The sequence below is a fragment of the Podarcis gaigeae genome, assembly GCF_964106915.1.
Source record: "Podarcis gaigeae genome assembly, chromosome: 4".
NCBI classification, from domain to species: Eukaryota; Metazoa; Chordata; class Lepidosauria; order Squamata; family Lacertidae; genus Podarcis; species Podarcis gaigeae.
Window position 1 is genome coordinate 55106851 of NC_139677.1, and position 14083 is coordinate 55120933.

At 41.3% G+C, this 14083-nt stretch overlaps 1 protein-coding gene across 1 annotated transcript in view; it reads right to left on the reverse strand.

Annotated features, from left to right (window-relative positions):
* Window positions 1–7830: 7830 nt before the first annotated feature.
* Window positions 7831–14083, reverse strand: part of MRPS6 (mitochondrial ribosomal protein S6) — a 29927-nt gene continuing 23674 nt past the window's right edge. The window contains exon 3 of the mRNA XM_083735123.1: window positions 7831–8456. Within this exon, the coding sequence (XP_083591249.1) occupies window positions 8276–8456 (181 nt within the window). The 3' untranslated portion in view covers window positions 7831–8275. The remainder of the gene's footprint in view (window positions 8457–14083) is intronic.

A 14083-nucleotide genomic window follows, 5' to 3' on the forward strand; every position in this document is an offset into this window, starting at 1 on the left:
TAACAACAACAACAACAACAACAACAATAATAATAATAATTTTTATTTATACCCCGCCCTCCCCAGCCAAGGCCGGGCTCAGAGCAGCTTACAGACAATAATAAAAACAAGTTGAATGATTACAACTTATTAACAAAATTTAAATACAGCATTAAAATATTGAAACATTCAAGTATTAAAATGTAGCCTCATCGCAGGAGGAGAAGGAAAAGAAAAAAGAAAGAGAGGGAGGGAATCAAATTGGCTCCAAGCCAAAGGCCAGGCGGAACAACTCTGTCTTACAGGCCCTGCGGAAAGAAATCAGATCCTGCAGGGCCCTGGTCTCATGAGGCAGAGCGTTCCACCAGGCCGGAGCCAGAGCTGAAAAGGCCCTGGCTCTGGTTGAAGACATTCTTACTTCCTTAGGGCCCGGGACCACTAGGGTGTTGCTATTTACGGACCTTGAGGCTCTCCGTGGGGTATACCGGGAGAGGCGGTCCCGTAGGTAAGTGGGTCCAAGGCCGTGAAGGGCTTTAAAGGTCAAAAGCAGCACCTTAAATCTGACCCTGTACTCCACCGGGAGCCAGTGCAGCTTGAAAAACACTGGGTGAATATGCTCCCATGGCAGAGACCCCATGAGGAGCCTCGCTGCAGCATTCTGCACCCGCTGGAGTTTCTGGGACAGCTTCAAGGGCAGCCCCGCGTAGAACGAATTACAGTAGTCAAGCCTGGAGATGACCGTCGCATGGATCACTGTGGCCAGGTTGGGGCGGGAAAGGTAAGGGACCAACTGCTTGATGCGGCGAAGGTGGAAAAATGTCACCTTGGCTGTTGCTGTAACTTGCGCCTCCATGGAAAGGGAGGCATCAAGGATTACACCCAAACTCTTAACGGAAGGCAATGGCACTAATTGGGCCCCCGCAAGAGAAGGGAGTTGGTCCCTCATCCCCATGCCATCCCGACCCAGCCATAGGACCTCTGTCTTCGAAAGATTTAGTTTCAAGTGGCTCCCACAAAACCATCCAGCCACAGCTTCCAAGCATCTGGTCAGTGTGTTTGGGGCCGAGTCGGTGTGGCCATCCATCGGCAGATAGAGCTGAGTGTCATCAGCATATTGGTGACAGCCCAGCCCAAAGCTTCGGATAATCTGGGCAAGGGCGCGCATAAAGATGTTTAAAAGCATTGGGCAGAGAATTGCGCCCTGCAGCACTCCACACACCAAGGAGTGGCGCGACGACATTTCCCTCCCTAGTGCCACCCTCTGTCCCCGACCAGAGATAAAAGAGCACAACCAGTTACGGGCTATGCCCTGTATCCCCACGTCTGCAAGGCGGTGGTCCAGAAGATCATGATCGACCATGTCAAAGGCTGCTGACAAATCTAAAAGGATCAGCAGTCCTGACCCGCCTCGATCCAGTTGTCTACGGAGATCATCTGTTAGGGCAACCAGAGCCGTCTTGGTCCCAAAACCAGGACGGAAACCAGACTGAAATGGATCTAAAGCCGATGTTTCCTCCAGAAACCTACCAAGCTGTTCAGCAACCACACTCTCAATTACCTTACCCAGATATCCAGTTACAGATAGGTAGCCGTGTTGGTCTGCCATAGTCAAAACAAAAAAAAATAATCCTTCCAGTAGCACCTTAAAGACCAACTAAGTCAGTTCTTGGTATGAGCTTTCGTGTGCATGCACACTTCTTCAGATACTTCAGGTATCTGAAGAAGTGTGCATGCACACGAAAGCTCATACCAAGAACTGACTTAGTTGGTCTTTAAGGTGCTACTGGAAGGATTTTTTTTTTTGTTCTTACCCAGATATGGAAGATTTGAAACTGGGCGGTAATTGGATAGGTCTAAGGGATCTAATGAAGTTTTCTTTAAGAGTGGACATACCACTGCTTCCTTCAGTCCCCCTGGGAATGTCCCCATGTCAAGGGACAAATTGATAATTTCAACCAGGGGGGACTGCACAACATCTGGACACTCCCTAATCAGCCAAGACGGGCACGAATCAAGCAGGCAGGTGGTGGGCCTACCAACTTGGAGGAATCTATCTACGTAATTCTGTGGGTGAATTAAAAGTGGGTATTTTTTTGCCAGCAAGCTTTCAGAACAAAACAAGGTCATTGCATATTCTGAGTTGTGACTAAGTCTTTGCCCTTGCACATCCCCTTCACAATTCATAAGAGAGCTGTAGAGGCAAGCTTCTGGTTCAATTACCGTAAAAGCAGATCTCGCATACGGCAGCGCCTATTCAAGAAGTTTCCTTAGTTTCCATTGGTACAACTGGTCTGGTACTATCTCCTCTGATGTGGGGCAATTCTTCAGGGCGCTCTCAGATACGCTATAAGCAGAGATCCTTGGCACTGAACGGGCGATAAAATAAATACTCTACCACTGAGCTAAGAATCTTCCCCAGGTCAATAAAGTAAGAATTTGTCAAAGAAATATATCCTAGCTCAGGGATTGGTAGAAAGTAGGTGATGGTGGGACAATCAGTGCCTGGTGGCCCCAATTATCCTTGCAAAGGCAGGTGTTGCTTACTGTACAGGGGTACCTCATGTTAAGTACTTAATTTGTTCCAGAGGTCCATACTTAACCTGAAACTGTTCTTAACCTGAAGCACCACTTTAGCTAATGGGGCCTCCCGCTGCCGCCGTGCCACTGGAGCATGATTTCTGCTCTCGTCCTGAAGCAAAGTTCTTAACCTGAAGCACTATTTCTGGGTTAGCGGAGTCTGTAACCTGAAGCATATGTAACCTGAAGCGTATGTAACCCAAGGTACCACTGTACTTGTAATTGATTATTTTTCAGTGCAATCATGTATATGGAGCTCTGAGCCTGTTAGGCTATCTGCAGAGCCTTCTTTTTAAAAGGTTTGCAACTATCCCAACATCCACTTAATGCCATCCTCTAGCACTTTACATTGGATTTCTGTTTATTGTCTTTACATATTCCTGGAAAAAATATGGGACAGTTGAAGGGATGATTTAGCCGGATTCTATGTGTTGAGAGTTGCCAATAAAAATATTTTCCTTTCTGAGAGGTCATAATTTAAAATATTCCAGAAAAGAGATAAAGAAAATTGTAAATGCTATAGAGTCTAGAGCAAGGACAGGAAAACTGTGGCACTTCTGAGGCTGTTTGGCTACAACTCCCATCAGCCACAAACATCATGGTCAAAGGTCAGGGATGGTGGGACTTGCACTTCAACATTTGGTTGGCCACAGGTTCTCCACCCGTTCTAGACAAACACCAAAGGACTGGAAGACATCCGCAGCTTGCTTTGGAGTACTAATATTTTGCATTCAGGACCAAAGATGCTACAGTAATACTATATATTATTTTTATTAGTAAATATTGAAAATATATCTAATCCAGTAGGCCTGTAGAAATGTGCAGTATAGCATCTAACTGTGCTAGTGGCATTGGTTTTAAAGTAGCTTTGTTGTAAGATTATGTTTGTTTTGTTATATATGCACACAATTCTGAGCACTTTTTAAAGTGGAAGGGCAACTTATGCATCATCAGCAGCATAGCACCCACACAATAATGATTGCAACCTAGTACAAGCAATGACAGATGTGCATTACTGCAACCCATAAGTGGCCGAAAAAGGGGGCTTACATATGCTACAGCAACACATGCAAGGATCAGGAATGCAACAACCATGCAAAATGGTCATTGCCTGTAGTACACCCATTGGGGGGTGGAGAGATCTAAAAAACATAGCTTTTTTGAAAGTACAGCTATTTCAAAGGAAAAAGGAAAAACCTAACAGGGAAATAAATTGGAGATTAATTTTATTCTTGGCTTCCTCAAACTTCAAAGAAGTGCAAATGATTATGTAGCAAGAGTCGCACAGGAGTTTCTCGGACCCCTTTACAAGTTCAAACTGACTACAGACAAAACAGGAATTCTATTTACAACAAAACTGTGTAGGGCTGGTTGAATAGCCTGATCTTCTCCTTTGCCCCATTTTAAACTTGATCCAGGGTTGGCTGGAACTCAGGCCAGAACCTTTATACTGTCAGGGCTCAAGCCAAAGTTATGTGAAGAAACATATGGCGTTACGAAAGCGCCTTTTAAAAACTTGCTGTGCTTTCACTACAATTCTCTGTGTGTGTGTGTGTGTGTGTGTGTGTGTGTGTGTCCAGAAAGGTCCTTCTGAGTTTAGTGTAACAGTCCCAGGTAAATGTGCATATAATAGGTCACATTGAAATCTGAGGAAACTTGTGAGGAAATATCATGGGTTACCATAAGCTAGCCTTCCCTAGCAGCCCAGTGTCCTCCAAATATTGGCTTCCATTGTCCCTGATTATTGAACGTTTTGACTGGCGCTGATGAGAGTTTGAGACCCAAAGACCCAGAGGATACTAGACTGGGGAAGGATGTTGTCATGTGCAGTCTTGCATAGCCTTCAGACTCCATCCAAGAGCAGTTTATCATTTAATAAGTTGATAGACTCCCGTCTGCATATTATGCTCACCCTACTTCTCTGCATGCTGCAAAGTTCTGGGAGAACAGTGTTTACCCAGATTTGGTTCCCTATGCAAAGGCATTGCTGGAAGCTTATTAGCACATTAAAATGATTTGCATTTATTAGCAAATATACAGTTTGAGCATAGGCAGAGAGAAAGCCATTAGAAAGCCAAAGTACACTGCTCCCGTGCTGAATCTCCAGAGACACAGCATTCATCCTGTTACTTACAAAGCAACCCTACTTAAAGCTCTCCTCTCTTCACCCCCAGCTTGAGCTGGTTTCCTTCTTTGCACACATACATTTGGATTGTGCTGCCTTTGTCTAGAAGAGTGGGGAATTTACCTTTTACCCTTTCAGTATTCAGGAAAGTGGTCTACGTGTCCGTTCCCATAGAAACACATCAGTAGGCTGCTAACATCTGTCAAGTAGAAGCATTGCCCCAAGGCAACCCACCTTGACAGCCCTACCAGCAGAAATCTAATAGCAAACCCATAACAATATATAGTTAGGATCCTGTTAGGCCTTGGATAATTCTATTCTTCTGTTTGCAGCATTGGCACTAGTGTTTCTGGCAAGAAACATGGTATGTGTGGACCAAGTACCCCACATTTTAAGCACTCCTATATATGCTAATAGAAATCCTAGCATAATCATGATTCCTAGACACCTGCCTGGCCTAGTCTCCAGCTGCATTAAAAGGGAGCTGTGTACCTTTTTAAAATGATTTTCCATCACTGACATTGGAAACTTACCCCTGGCTTCCTACCTTTAGCTAATATCCTTCTACTCCTGCCACCAACTGCACAGATGTTTTGAAAATGCCAACACATTTTTAATAACAGATTCCAGCTCTTCAAAGTATACATGCAACACATCTGGACATTGGCAAGATTAGTGATACAAGCTAACTCAAAAGTGATACTGAAAACCAGTAATGTTAAGGTATATCACTGGAAAATTTGGATTTTCAAGGTGTTTCTAATGGGACTTTCTATTCACTATTGCTAGCACGCTTTACAGCAGGGTTTTTGCTCAGCTTACTGAAACTGTCATTTACCCAAAAATAAACAAACCCCTTGGCATTAAGTCAACATATACTCCAAACAGACATTTAGTTATACAGGGCTTTAAAAGCTCCTGCGTGTTAGTGGCTTAAAATAGCTAATTACTGACCTGAGCAGCAGTTAATTTATATTGGGAACAGAAAAAGAAAGTGTGCATTTGGAATGGGGTGATTGGAAGACACGAGTATGTATCAGTGTGAACTTCCTACTACATCAAATGGACTATTCACACAGAAAGTTCTGATTTAGAGAAGCACATTTATGAACTAAGATAACACTAGTATATAAAGGCTTTGCTGTATTTGGCAGGATGACTGGTCAAGGCACCCGCTTAGTATTTTGAATCCATCATCTTTGTGGCTGTGGTTGCTCTAGCTGTCACCGGAAAGGACACATAGTGGTTCCCAATTTTAGCTTTTCCTTGGGGTTTTGGTTTTTTTAGCACAATGACCTGTTTTTACCTCAACAGTGGTATAGTAGGGTTTTCACAATATTCCTGTTCTTAAATAAACAGATTACCAGCAGATATGACAGTAAACTTTCAGGCTCAAGCCAGGCTTGAAGTGTACAGTGGACCTTGGTTTAAGAACAGCTTAGTTTATGAACAACTTGGAAACTGAACGCTGCAAACCCGGAGGTAGGTGTTCCGGTTTGTGAAGTTTGCCTTGGAAGCTGAACGTGCTCTACTTCCTGTTGTGTGTTGTTTGTAAATTGAGTCCCCCACTGCTAATCAGTGTCTGTTGGCTGTTGAGTCCCGAGCACCCACACAACACAGAGGTGATATTTGGAGATTTTGTTTTTGCTATTTTTTGCATTTTTGTGTGGCTTTTTCGATTGACTATGACTTGTTCTTCATTTTATGGAACTGACTTGTGACTGTGGCTTGTGACTTCGTTTTTGTGACTGTGTGTAACCCAGTTCAGCTGATTGTGACTGAAGAAATGGATAAAAGCCCCCCTTCCAAACAATGACTATCATCAGTGCACATAAGAAAAAATAGTAATTTTAATTTCTATCATCTACAATACTATCTTATTTATTTTATAGTACAATGGTACCTCAGGTTACAGACGCTTCAGGTTACAGACTCCCACCCAGAAATAGTACCTTGGGTTAAGAACTTTGCTTCAGGATGAGAACAGAAATCAGGCTCCGGCAGCGCGGCGGCAGCAGGAGGCCCCATTAGCTAAAGTGGTGCTTCAGGTTAAGAACAGTTTCAGGTTAAGAACGGACCTCCGGAACGAATTAAGTACTTAACCTGAGGTACCCCTATACAGTGCAATGATTACTGCTTTCATTTTATGGATCATTGGTCTCGTTAGATAGTAAAATTCATGTTAAATTGCTGTTTTAGGGGTTGTTTTTAAAAGTCTGGAACAGATTAATCCATTTTGCATTACTTTCTATGGGGAAGCACACCTTGGTTTTGGAACAGGCTTCCAGAACAGATTGGGAACCAAGGTACCACAGTACAAAGTTTGTTTTAACCTCAAACATAAACCTTCCGTCTTCTGTAACTGAGCCAATGGAGCAGGGCTTAGCAAAGGATTGATAAAAATGCGATGAATTTGGAATTGAGGATGGCCCTTCTTGCCTTACCTTACACAAGCAGGATGCACTAAATGTCCTCTGTGTTGCCACTTGGTTTTTTGGTCTGACCACTTACCTTGACTCTGAGCTTTCATATGTCCTTTCATTGTGTGGTCTCTTTTTTCCTTTAGTCTTGGTATATCAAGATTATTCGGTACACCCTTTTTATACATGTGTATACAATCCTATTTGTGTATGGCTGTTTTGTTTTCAATTGGCAGAAGGGTGTTGTTCCTTATTTTTTTACTGTTACTTGTTACATTGAAAACAAATAAAAATGTAAACATTAAAAAAAAGAAAGTCTTCCCTAACCTTAAAAAAAGGAGCAGCACTGGAAATCTTACTGGGGTCTTGTGGAGGAAAAACATGGAATGAAAATAAAAGTAGGAAATTGCTAAGGCTTTATTGAATCTATCCATCCACTAGGATAATGTAATTGTTATTATTAATCCACACAATTAGTATTTCTAAATGGATAAGAAGACACCAGCAGTTATATTTAGGAATATATTAAAAACAAATATCAAGATAGTGTCTGGTTCTATTTTGTAAAAATAAAACCAACACTGCAATGTACATTTTTGCACAGCCATATCATTTTTTTAACTTCCATGAACTACTACCCAGCAGCATTGAAATGCATTGAAAACAATATGCTAGCGATCAGAATTAATTTACTAAATGTTTGTTCCTTTATAAATCAGTCATTAAATGTTCTTTTTGTATTTTTTTATTACATTCATTAACAAATTTTGCATTAAATGTTATTTACATCATGGTAGAACATTATAACTGTATAAGTATATGATATCTGAAAGGTCCTAACTGGAAAAAAACAATGGTAGTTTGACAGCTTGAGTCTGTGCATGTTTACTTGGGATCAAGTCCTATTTTGTTCACTGGGACTTGCTTTTCCCTTTTTCTTTTTAAAGCATGCATTAAGACAGCAGCCTGAATTTTCTACAGCAGGATAAACTTCAGCAACAGATGCAATACTTTGGGGGGAAATGCCCTGATTTTAAAATACAAAGTATATATATAAAACGTCATTTGCTGCAGAATAGTCAAAAGTAACACGCCTAGGCACGCTGCATAAATCACAGATCCTTACAACTAGGTTCAAATTAGGGGCAGAAATGCCTCTATGGTCTTCGGCTATTTATTTCTTCATCTTTGTTAGCTTATCTTCAGTGCTGTCTGGTATCATGCCCATGCATTCTTCTGAATTTGCCACATGGTGCTTTAAAATGGAAGACCGGATCACATCAATATCACGTCCTAAATGGTCCTTTATGGCTGAAACAACTGTTGGTGGAGAATTGAAGTCTACCAAAAAATACCTGGAAATAAAGAAGGATACAATAAAAACAAAGCTACAAGCATGAAAGAGCGCAAGAGCCCTGGTGGATGAGACCAAAGGTCTATCTAGCACAGCATTTCCTACATGCCAATGGGGCATGAGGGCAGCAACACTTTCTTGTTGCTGCTGTTCCCCACAAAATGGTAAGCAAAGACATCACACCTCTGGTCCCGGAGGCATTATATACCTTTTGTGACTCATACTCACTCCATGAATTTGCCCCATTCCCTTTTAAAGCCTTCTACGTCGGCATCCACTAAAAATGCCAGAAGTTCCTTTATAATCACAACAGATCCAAGCTCATTTTGAGAGTGTCTGAACTTCTAGAGATCAAAGTTCCAGAAAAGAAATGCATTTCTAAGAGGCATACAGATTTTATGAATTTAGGGCAAGCCCCCAAAGTATCATTTTATTGTTGCTCTGAACAAGGATAGAGCTTGTATTAGATACTATGTATTCCATGCATTCTTCCTCCCTATACAACTGGAGAGCACCATCATGCTACACATATGATATCCGATATCAGAGAATCTAGTTACATATTGTAAGATATGCATGCTTCCCATCAAAAATTTGCTATAGCAAGATGGCATTTTTCTATTTAGAAATGGGAAGCAAAAAAACAGGTCAAAGCAGCAGGTATTTATTGCCCTTTTGCTTTAAAAGTTCAAATTACTGAGGACAAAAGTCACATCTAAAGACAGGCAACACCAAGTTAAGAGTCTTGGCATTCATTCAGAGGCTCTGCATACCATACTGTAGTTCTCTGCAACCTTGGCAACTATGCAGAGATTTAATTTTCACACACTTCTAGTACTGCCTGGAATTCTTGGTATCAAGGCAAACATTCTCCCGTTTGCCAACGTCTACTTTGACGAACAGAGTGTTTACCATGTGCAAGAACATTTCAGATCTTCTATTTCACTCAAGTGCAAGGAAGAATCCCGGAAATTTCTTTCATGGGAGCAAAGTGATTTTCAAAACTTCACTGTGATGATATGAACACCCAGTCGTTTTTCTACAAGCTGTAGTAGCTTCTTTTTGAGGATGGAACTACTGGCTTTGAAATGGGAGACAAAACCAGTGCCTGGTTCCATTAGGAAGAAGCAACTACTTGGAATAAAGAATGATGGGAGAAGTTCCCAAGCTCTTCCCACCTCTTTTCTACTGCAGTCTCCCTCCAATAGAATTCTAGGCAAGATTGCATAAGCAAACATGCATCTGGAACCCTATGTGAAGGCCAACCAGTAGTGTAGTGATGGCCAAATTTGGCCCTCCAGCTGTTTTGGGACTACAGTTCCCATCATCCCTGACCATTGGTCCTGTTAGTTAGGGATGATGGGATTTGTAGTCCCAAAACAGCTGGAGGGCCAAGTTTCCACTGAAGTAGTGGAAAGATAGCAAGCAGGGGAATGGTTTAAACATACATGATCACCACTTTTCCAGTCCAAACTGACCCCTCCCCTTCCACAATCTATTTTCCCCTTGAAAGTAGCCACTGGTGTTTTTATGCACATGCTCAATTTATAGTTTATTCAAAGTTTTCCAGTGAATTGAAGTAAATAAGAAAAAAGAAATTCACACATGTTTGTATGACATCAAATCAAACTCTCAGAAAAGTAGAACAGTATCCTAGGATACCAGCTTGGTTAAATAAATCATCATCATATGAGTTTTCAATGATCAACCAACTACAACTACATAAATTTCTATATGAGGGAAAACAATAATTCTGGGGTATGATGCACATATTGCAGGAAGCATCATGTTAGAAAAGGCACTTTATCCTGAGAGGAAGAAAAGTGAGAATGCCTCTTAAAATAGAATTCTCTGTTCTCTGTTTTTGTAATTACTGGCACGCCATTAAGACTAGTTAAGCCTGGCAGGCTCTAAGGCAGGGCCTTTTCAGTAGTGGCCCCAACATTATGAAACTTCCTCCTAAGAATGTGCAAGTTGACTGCCCCATGCCACAATTTTTAAAAAGCCTTTGGAAAGGCAAATTTCAAATTAGTGTGTTTAGCTGCTGTTTTATTGATATTCGACTGCCAAGTCTCTGGAAATGAAAATAATAATATTTTAGTGCGCTAGTAGACTGTAATCCAATACTAACTTTCTGGGCATTGTCCCATTCAACACAGTGGGGCTTACTTTTGAGTAGACATCTAAAGGATTGTGCTGTTAGTTGACTTCGATAAATGAGGTTTGCCCTATTTCCTTTCATATGGAGCTTGCAGCATTTAATCTTAATGAGGCATTACTGTAAACTGAGTGAGAGAAAAATTCAAGAGTCATGTCTTTTAAAGAAACAAAACCTTAACATTTTCCTGCTATTTGTGCTCATCTAATCCTCCTGAAACAAAGATATAGAATGTATGTTCTATGTCTGCATCTTTTGGGGAATAATTATGACACACTCACAACATAGCCCCCTTTTACATTTTACTAATTTTTCTACTACCTTGCTAAACGAGAATAGCGGGCTGCTTTCCATTGTGTCTTTAAAACTGAAATGGATTCTGCTCCAAAAGGAATGGCTTGCCAACTCATGTTCTCTTCTGCTCATATAGGCAGGCAGTGGAAATTTCCACTGTGCTGCTGTTGATGATAACTGAAGGCAGCATTGGGGGATGGGGGAGATGAGATGCTGCTGCTGCATTGTCTTTGTCGTTGGCATTTCAGCAGCAGCAAGAAATGTTATCTGGAGATACAAGAAACATAGCAACTTGCAGCATGCAAGTTTATTAGCTGTATCAAACACCCCCAGTATTGGAGCCAGTCTATGCATTTGGTATGTATCCGTGTACAAGAGATCAGGAAAATCCATCTTTGTCTTTTGGAATTATAGCCCAGGTATGCCCCAGGCAGACAAACAAAAGAAAAAGCAACTGCACTTTAAGAGCTGAGCTGGAACTTACTTTCTGTTCGTAGGCAATCAAGCCAGCACTGATTGTGTTTTGTGCAACCCAGCAGCTCTATAATGTGTGAAGAAAGCTCCATGTTCAGCAATGAGTTGTGATCGGGTATGTAAGTACTGTAGCACTACAGTTTCTCATGCAAAGTAACAAGACCTGTTGCATGTGGTTTGAGGATGGGATAGGAAGAAAGGTGGCTGGGGAAGAGAGGAGGCGGCAAAGATCTATTTACAAAGATATAATGTTCATTTGCAGGCAAAACTGATGGAAGTACAGCTCAAACTCTCCAGGCACCAGCAGCAAAAACCGGTACAGAAAATCAAAAAATCAGGACGATTCTGCTGACTCAGTACAGAAACCCTAGTTATTTTGGTGCATTGTGCATAAAATGTGATGGGACAGTAAGAATACTGCCAAAATAACATCTCTACAAATAGTTGAATGAAGACCTATTTCAGATCAAACAAGTGGTAAGAAAGGACGACTGGATATTGAACTGTATCCAGGCCAATATTAAATCCAGGGATTTAAAATATAATATACTAGACAACTATATTCCCGAATGGGTTTATCAAAGTTAATCAGCACCAGAGAAACACCTGGACCAGGCTTGTTTTGGAATCCTATTGGGAAAAGCAGTTCTCAGCTGATCTTGTGTGAATGAGGGCCCAAGGGAGAACCTGGTTAAGATCGTGCCCAGGAAATTTCCATGTTTTATAAAGAGTCAGCTTCAGCTTTCCAATATGCCTTCACAATTTTTAGACTACACCACAGAAGGCTTATTAAGTCAAGATGAATATCACCGATTGTGTGGCTGAGACATGCTAGAATAACTTCTTGTCTACTACTGGGCAAGAGCCAAACTGGGAATCCCAAAGGTGCTGGACACTTCTGCAAAAGATCAAATGAGCCATATTAACATCTGAATCTGAAACATGGTCAGCTTTCGCTTGCAGGCCAAGTCCATCCCCTCTTGACTGCTATGCAAGAGAAGTGGAACAGAACCCTCCATTTGCCTCTCAAAATACCACCTGGACTAGGGGGCAAGGAATCCTTCAGTTGGGCACAGCACAGATCGTAAGGACGAAGCTTTTTCATAGAGCAAGTTCCACCAAGTACAATGGGGCGTATTCACAGGTAAATGGGATTAGGACTGCAGCTTTAGCTGCCTTTTGTGTAACAACTGCAACTTAAGTGTTTACACACTTGGCAAAACAAACGGCTTCACATTTGGAAGTTTAGGGTGTACTCCAATCCAATGTACTGAGGAATATATTTTTTTAAGGATATTTCATCTCAGAAGAATCAAGCAAAGCCCTTGAAAAGCACAGTCATACCCACCAGCCAACATCAACTGATGGCAGTTTCTAGTATCCCATAGAATGCAAGTCTATTTATGAAGAATGAAAGGGAGAAGAAAAATGTTAAGCAATAATTTCATGATTCGATGTGCTAGGAAACCTGCCATATGGTAGACGTTTATGTCCACAACTTAATTTCTTTTTAAAAAGAGACATTGCCATGATCCAGGAAAGAGGAAACAAGAACAACAAACCACCCCTTTCATAGCGAACACCGAGGACAATTTGCTTCAATTCAGTTTTCGTACCTTAAGCTTTTTCAAAAGACATCTATTTTCCTTTCATGGCTTTTTGTGCAAAACATATACATGCAGATTGTAACATCATTTCAACAGCAACATATCTATTTGTATGCTTTCTACATAGCAGAATTGTCTCTAAACAACTTTTTTTTTGTATGAATGCAAGATGGGACTCTGCTGGATCAAGCTGATGGTTCTTCCAGTCAGACATCCCGTTTCCTGGAAAGCCCACACACAGGACGTAAAGACAATAGCCTTATTATTGTAGTAGTTGTTATTGCTTTTATTTCATTAATACCCCGCCCATCTGGCTGGGTTTCCCCAGCCACTCCAGGCGGCTTACAGCACATATAAAAACATAGTAAAACGTTTGGTCCAGAGCAGTTGGCCCTGCTACTTCTGGACCAGAGGACTGCATCATGACTGATAGCAAGGATACACTTATCCTCCAAGAATTTGTCTAGCCTAGCTTTAAAGCTATCTAAGCTATTTACTGATTAAAAATGTTTTGAAGCCACCCTTCACCCTTACAAATACCAGACCAATATTGTATAGAAATGGCATGACCAGAAAATCATAATCAAGTGGCCATCACTACATTGTGTGAACACTGCTCACAATAGAGATCCTGTATGGATCAGCTTTTTTATTTCTAAGTGAAATGTTGTAATGGATGGAAATACTAAAATGAATAGTGTTAGTGGACTCCATCAACTTTAATTGCTTGCCTTTCGGGTAGACTCGCACTGGCAATGCAGATTCTATTCACTGCAACTTAGAAATCTGCCTCTGAAGTGCCACTACCTACCTAATCCCCAATCCTTTTCTCATAGGGCACACTCAAGAGAAAGTAGATGCACTTCTATTGAAATCAAGTGCTCAGCTAATGGAACTTAAGTGCACTCGACATCTGCTGTACAGCACCAACAGATTTTAGCACACGCACAGTATCTCCCACCTTGCAAAATACTTGAACAGAACGCTGTGCACCTGTGTCACATCATCAGTTTAACAGCACAAATGCGAGTGGTAAATTTAAACTCGGGTTGAACTCTTATGCAACTCCAGACACAGCGCAAGTTTGGTGAGGTT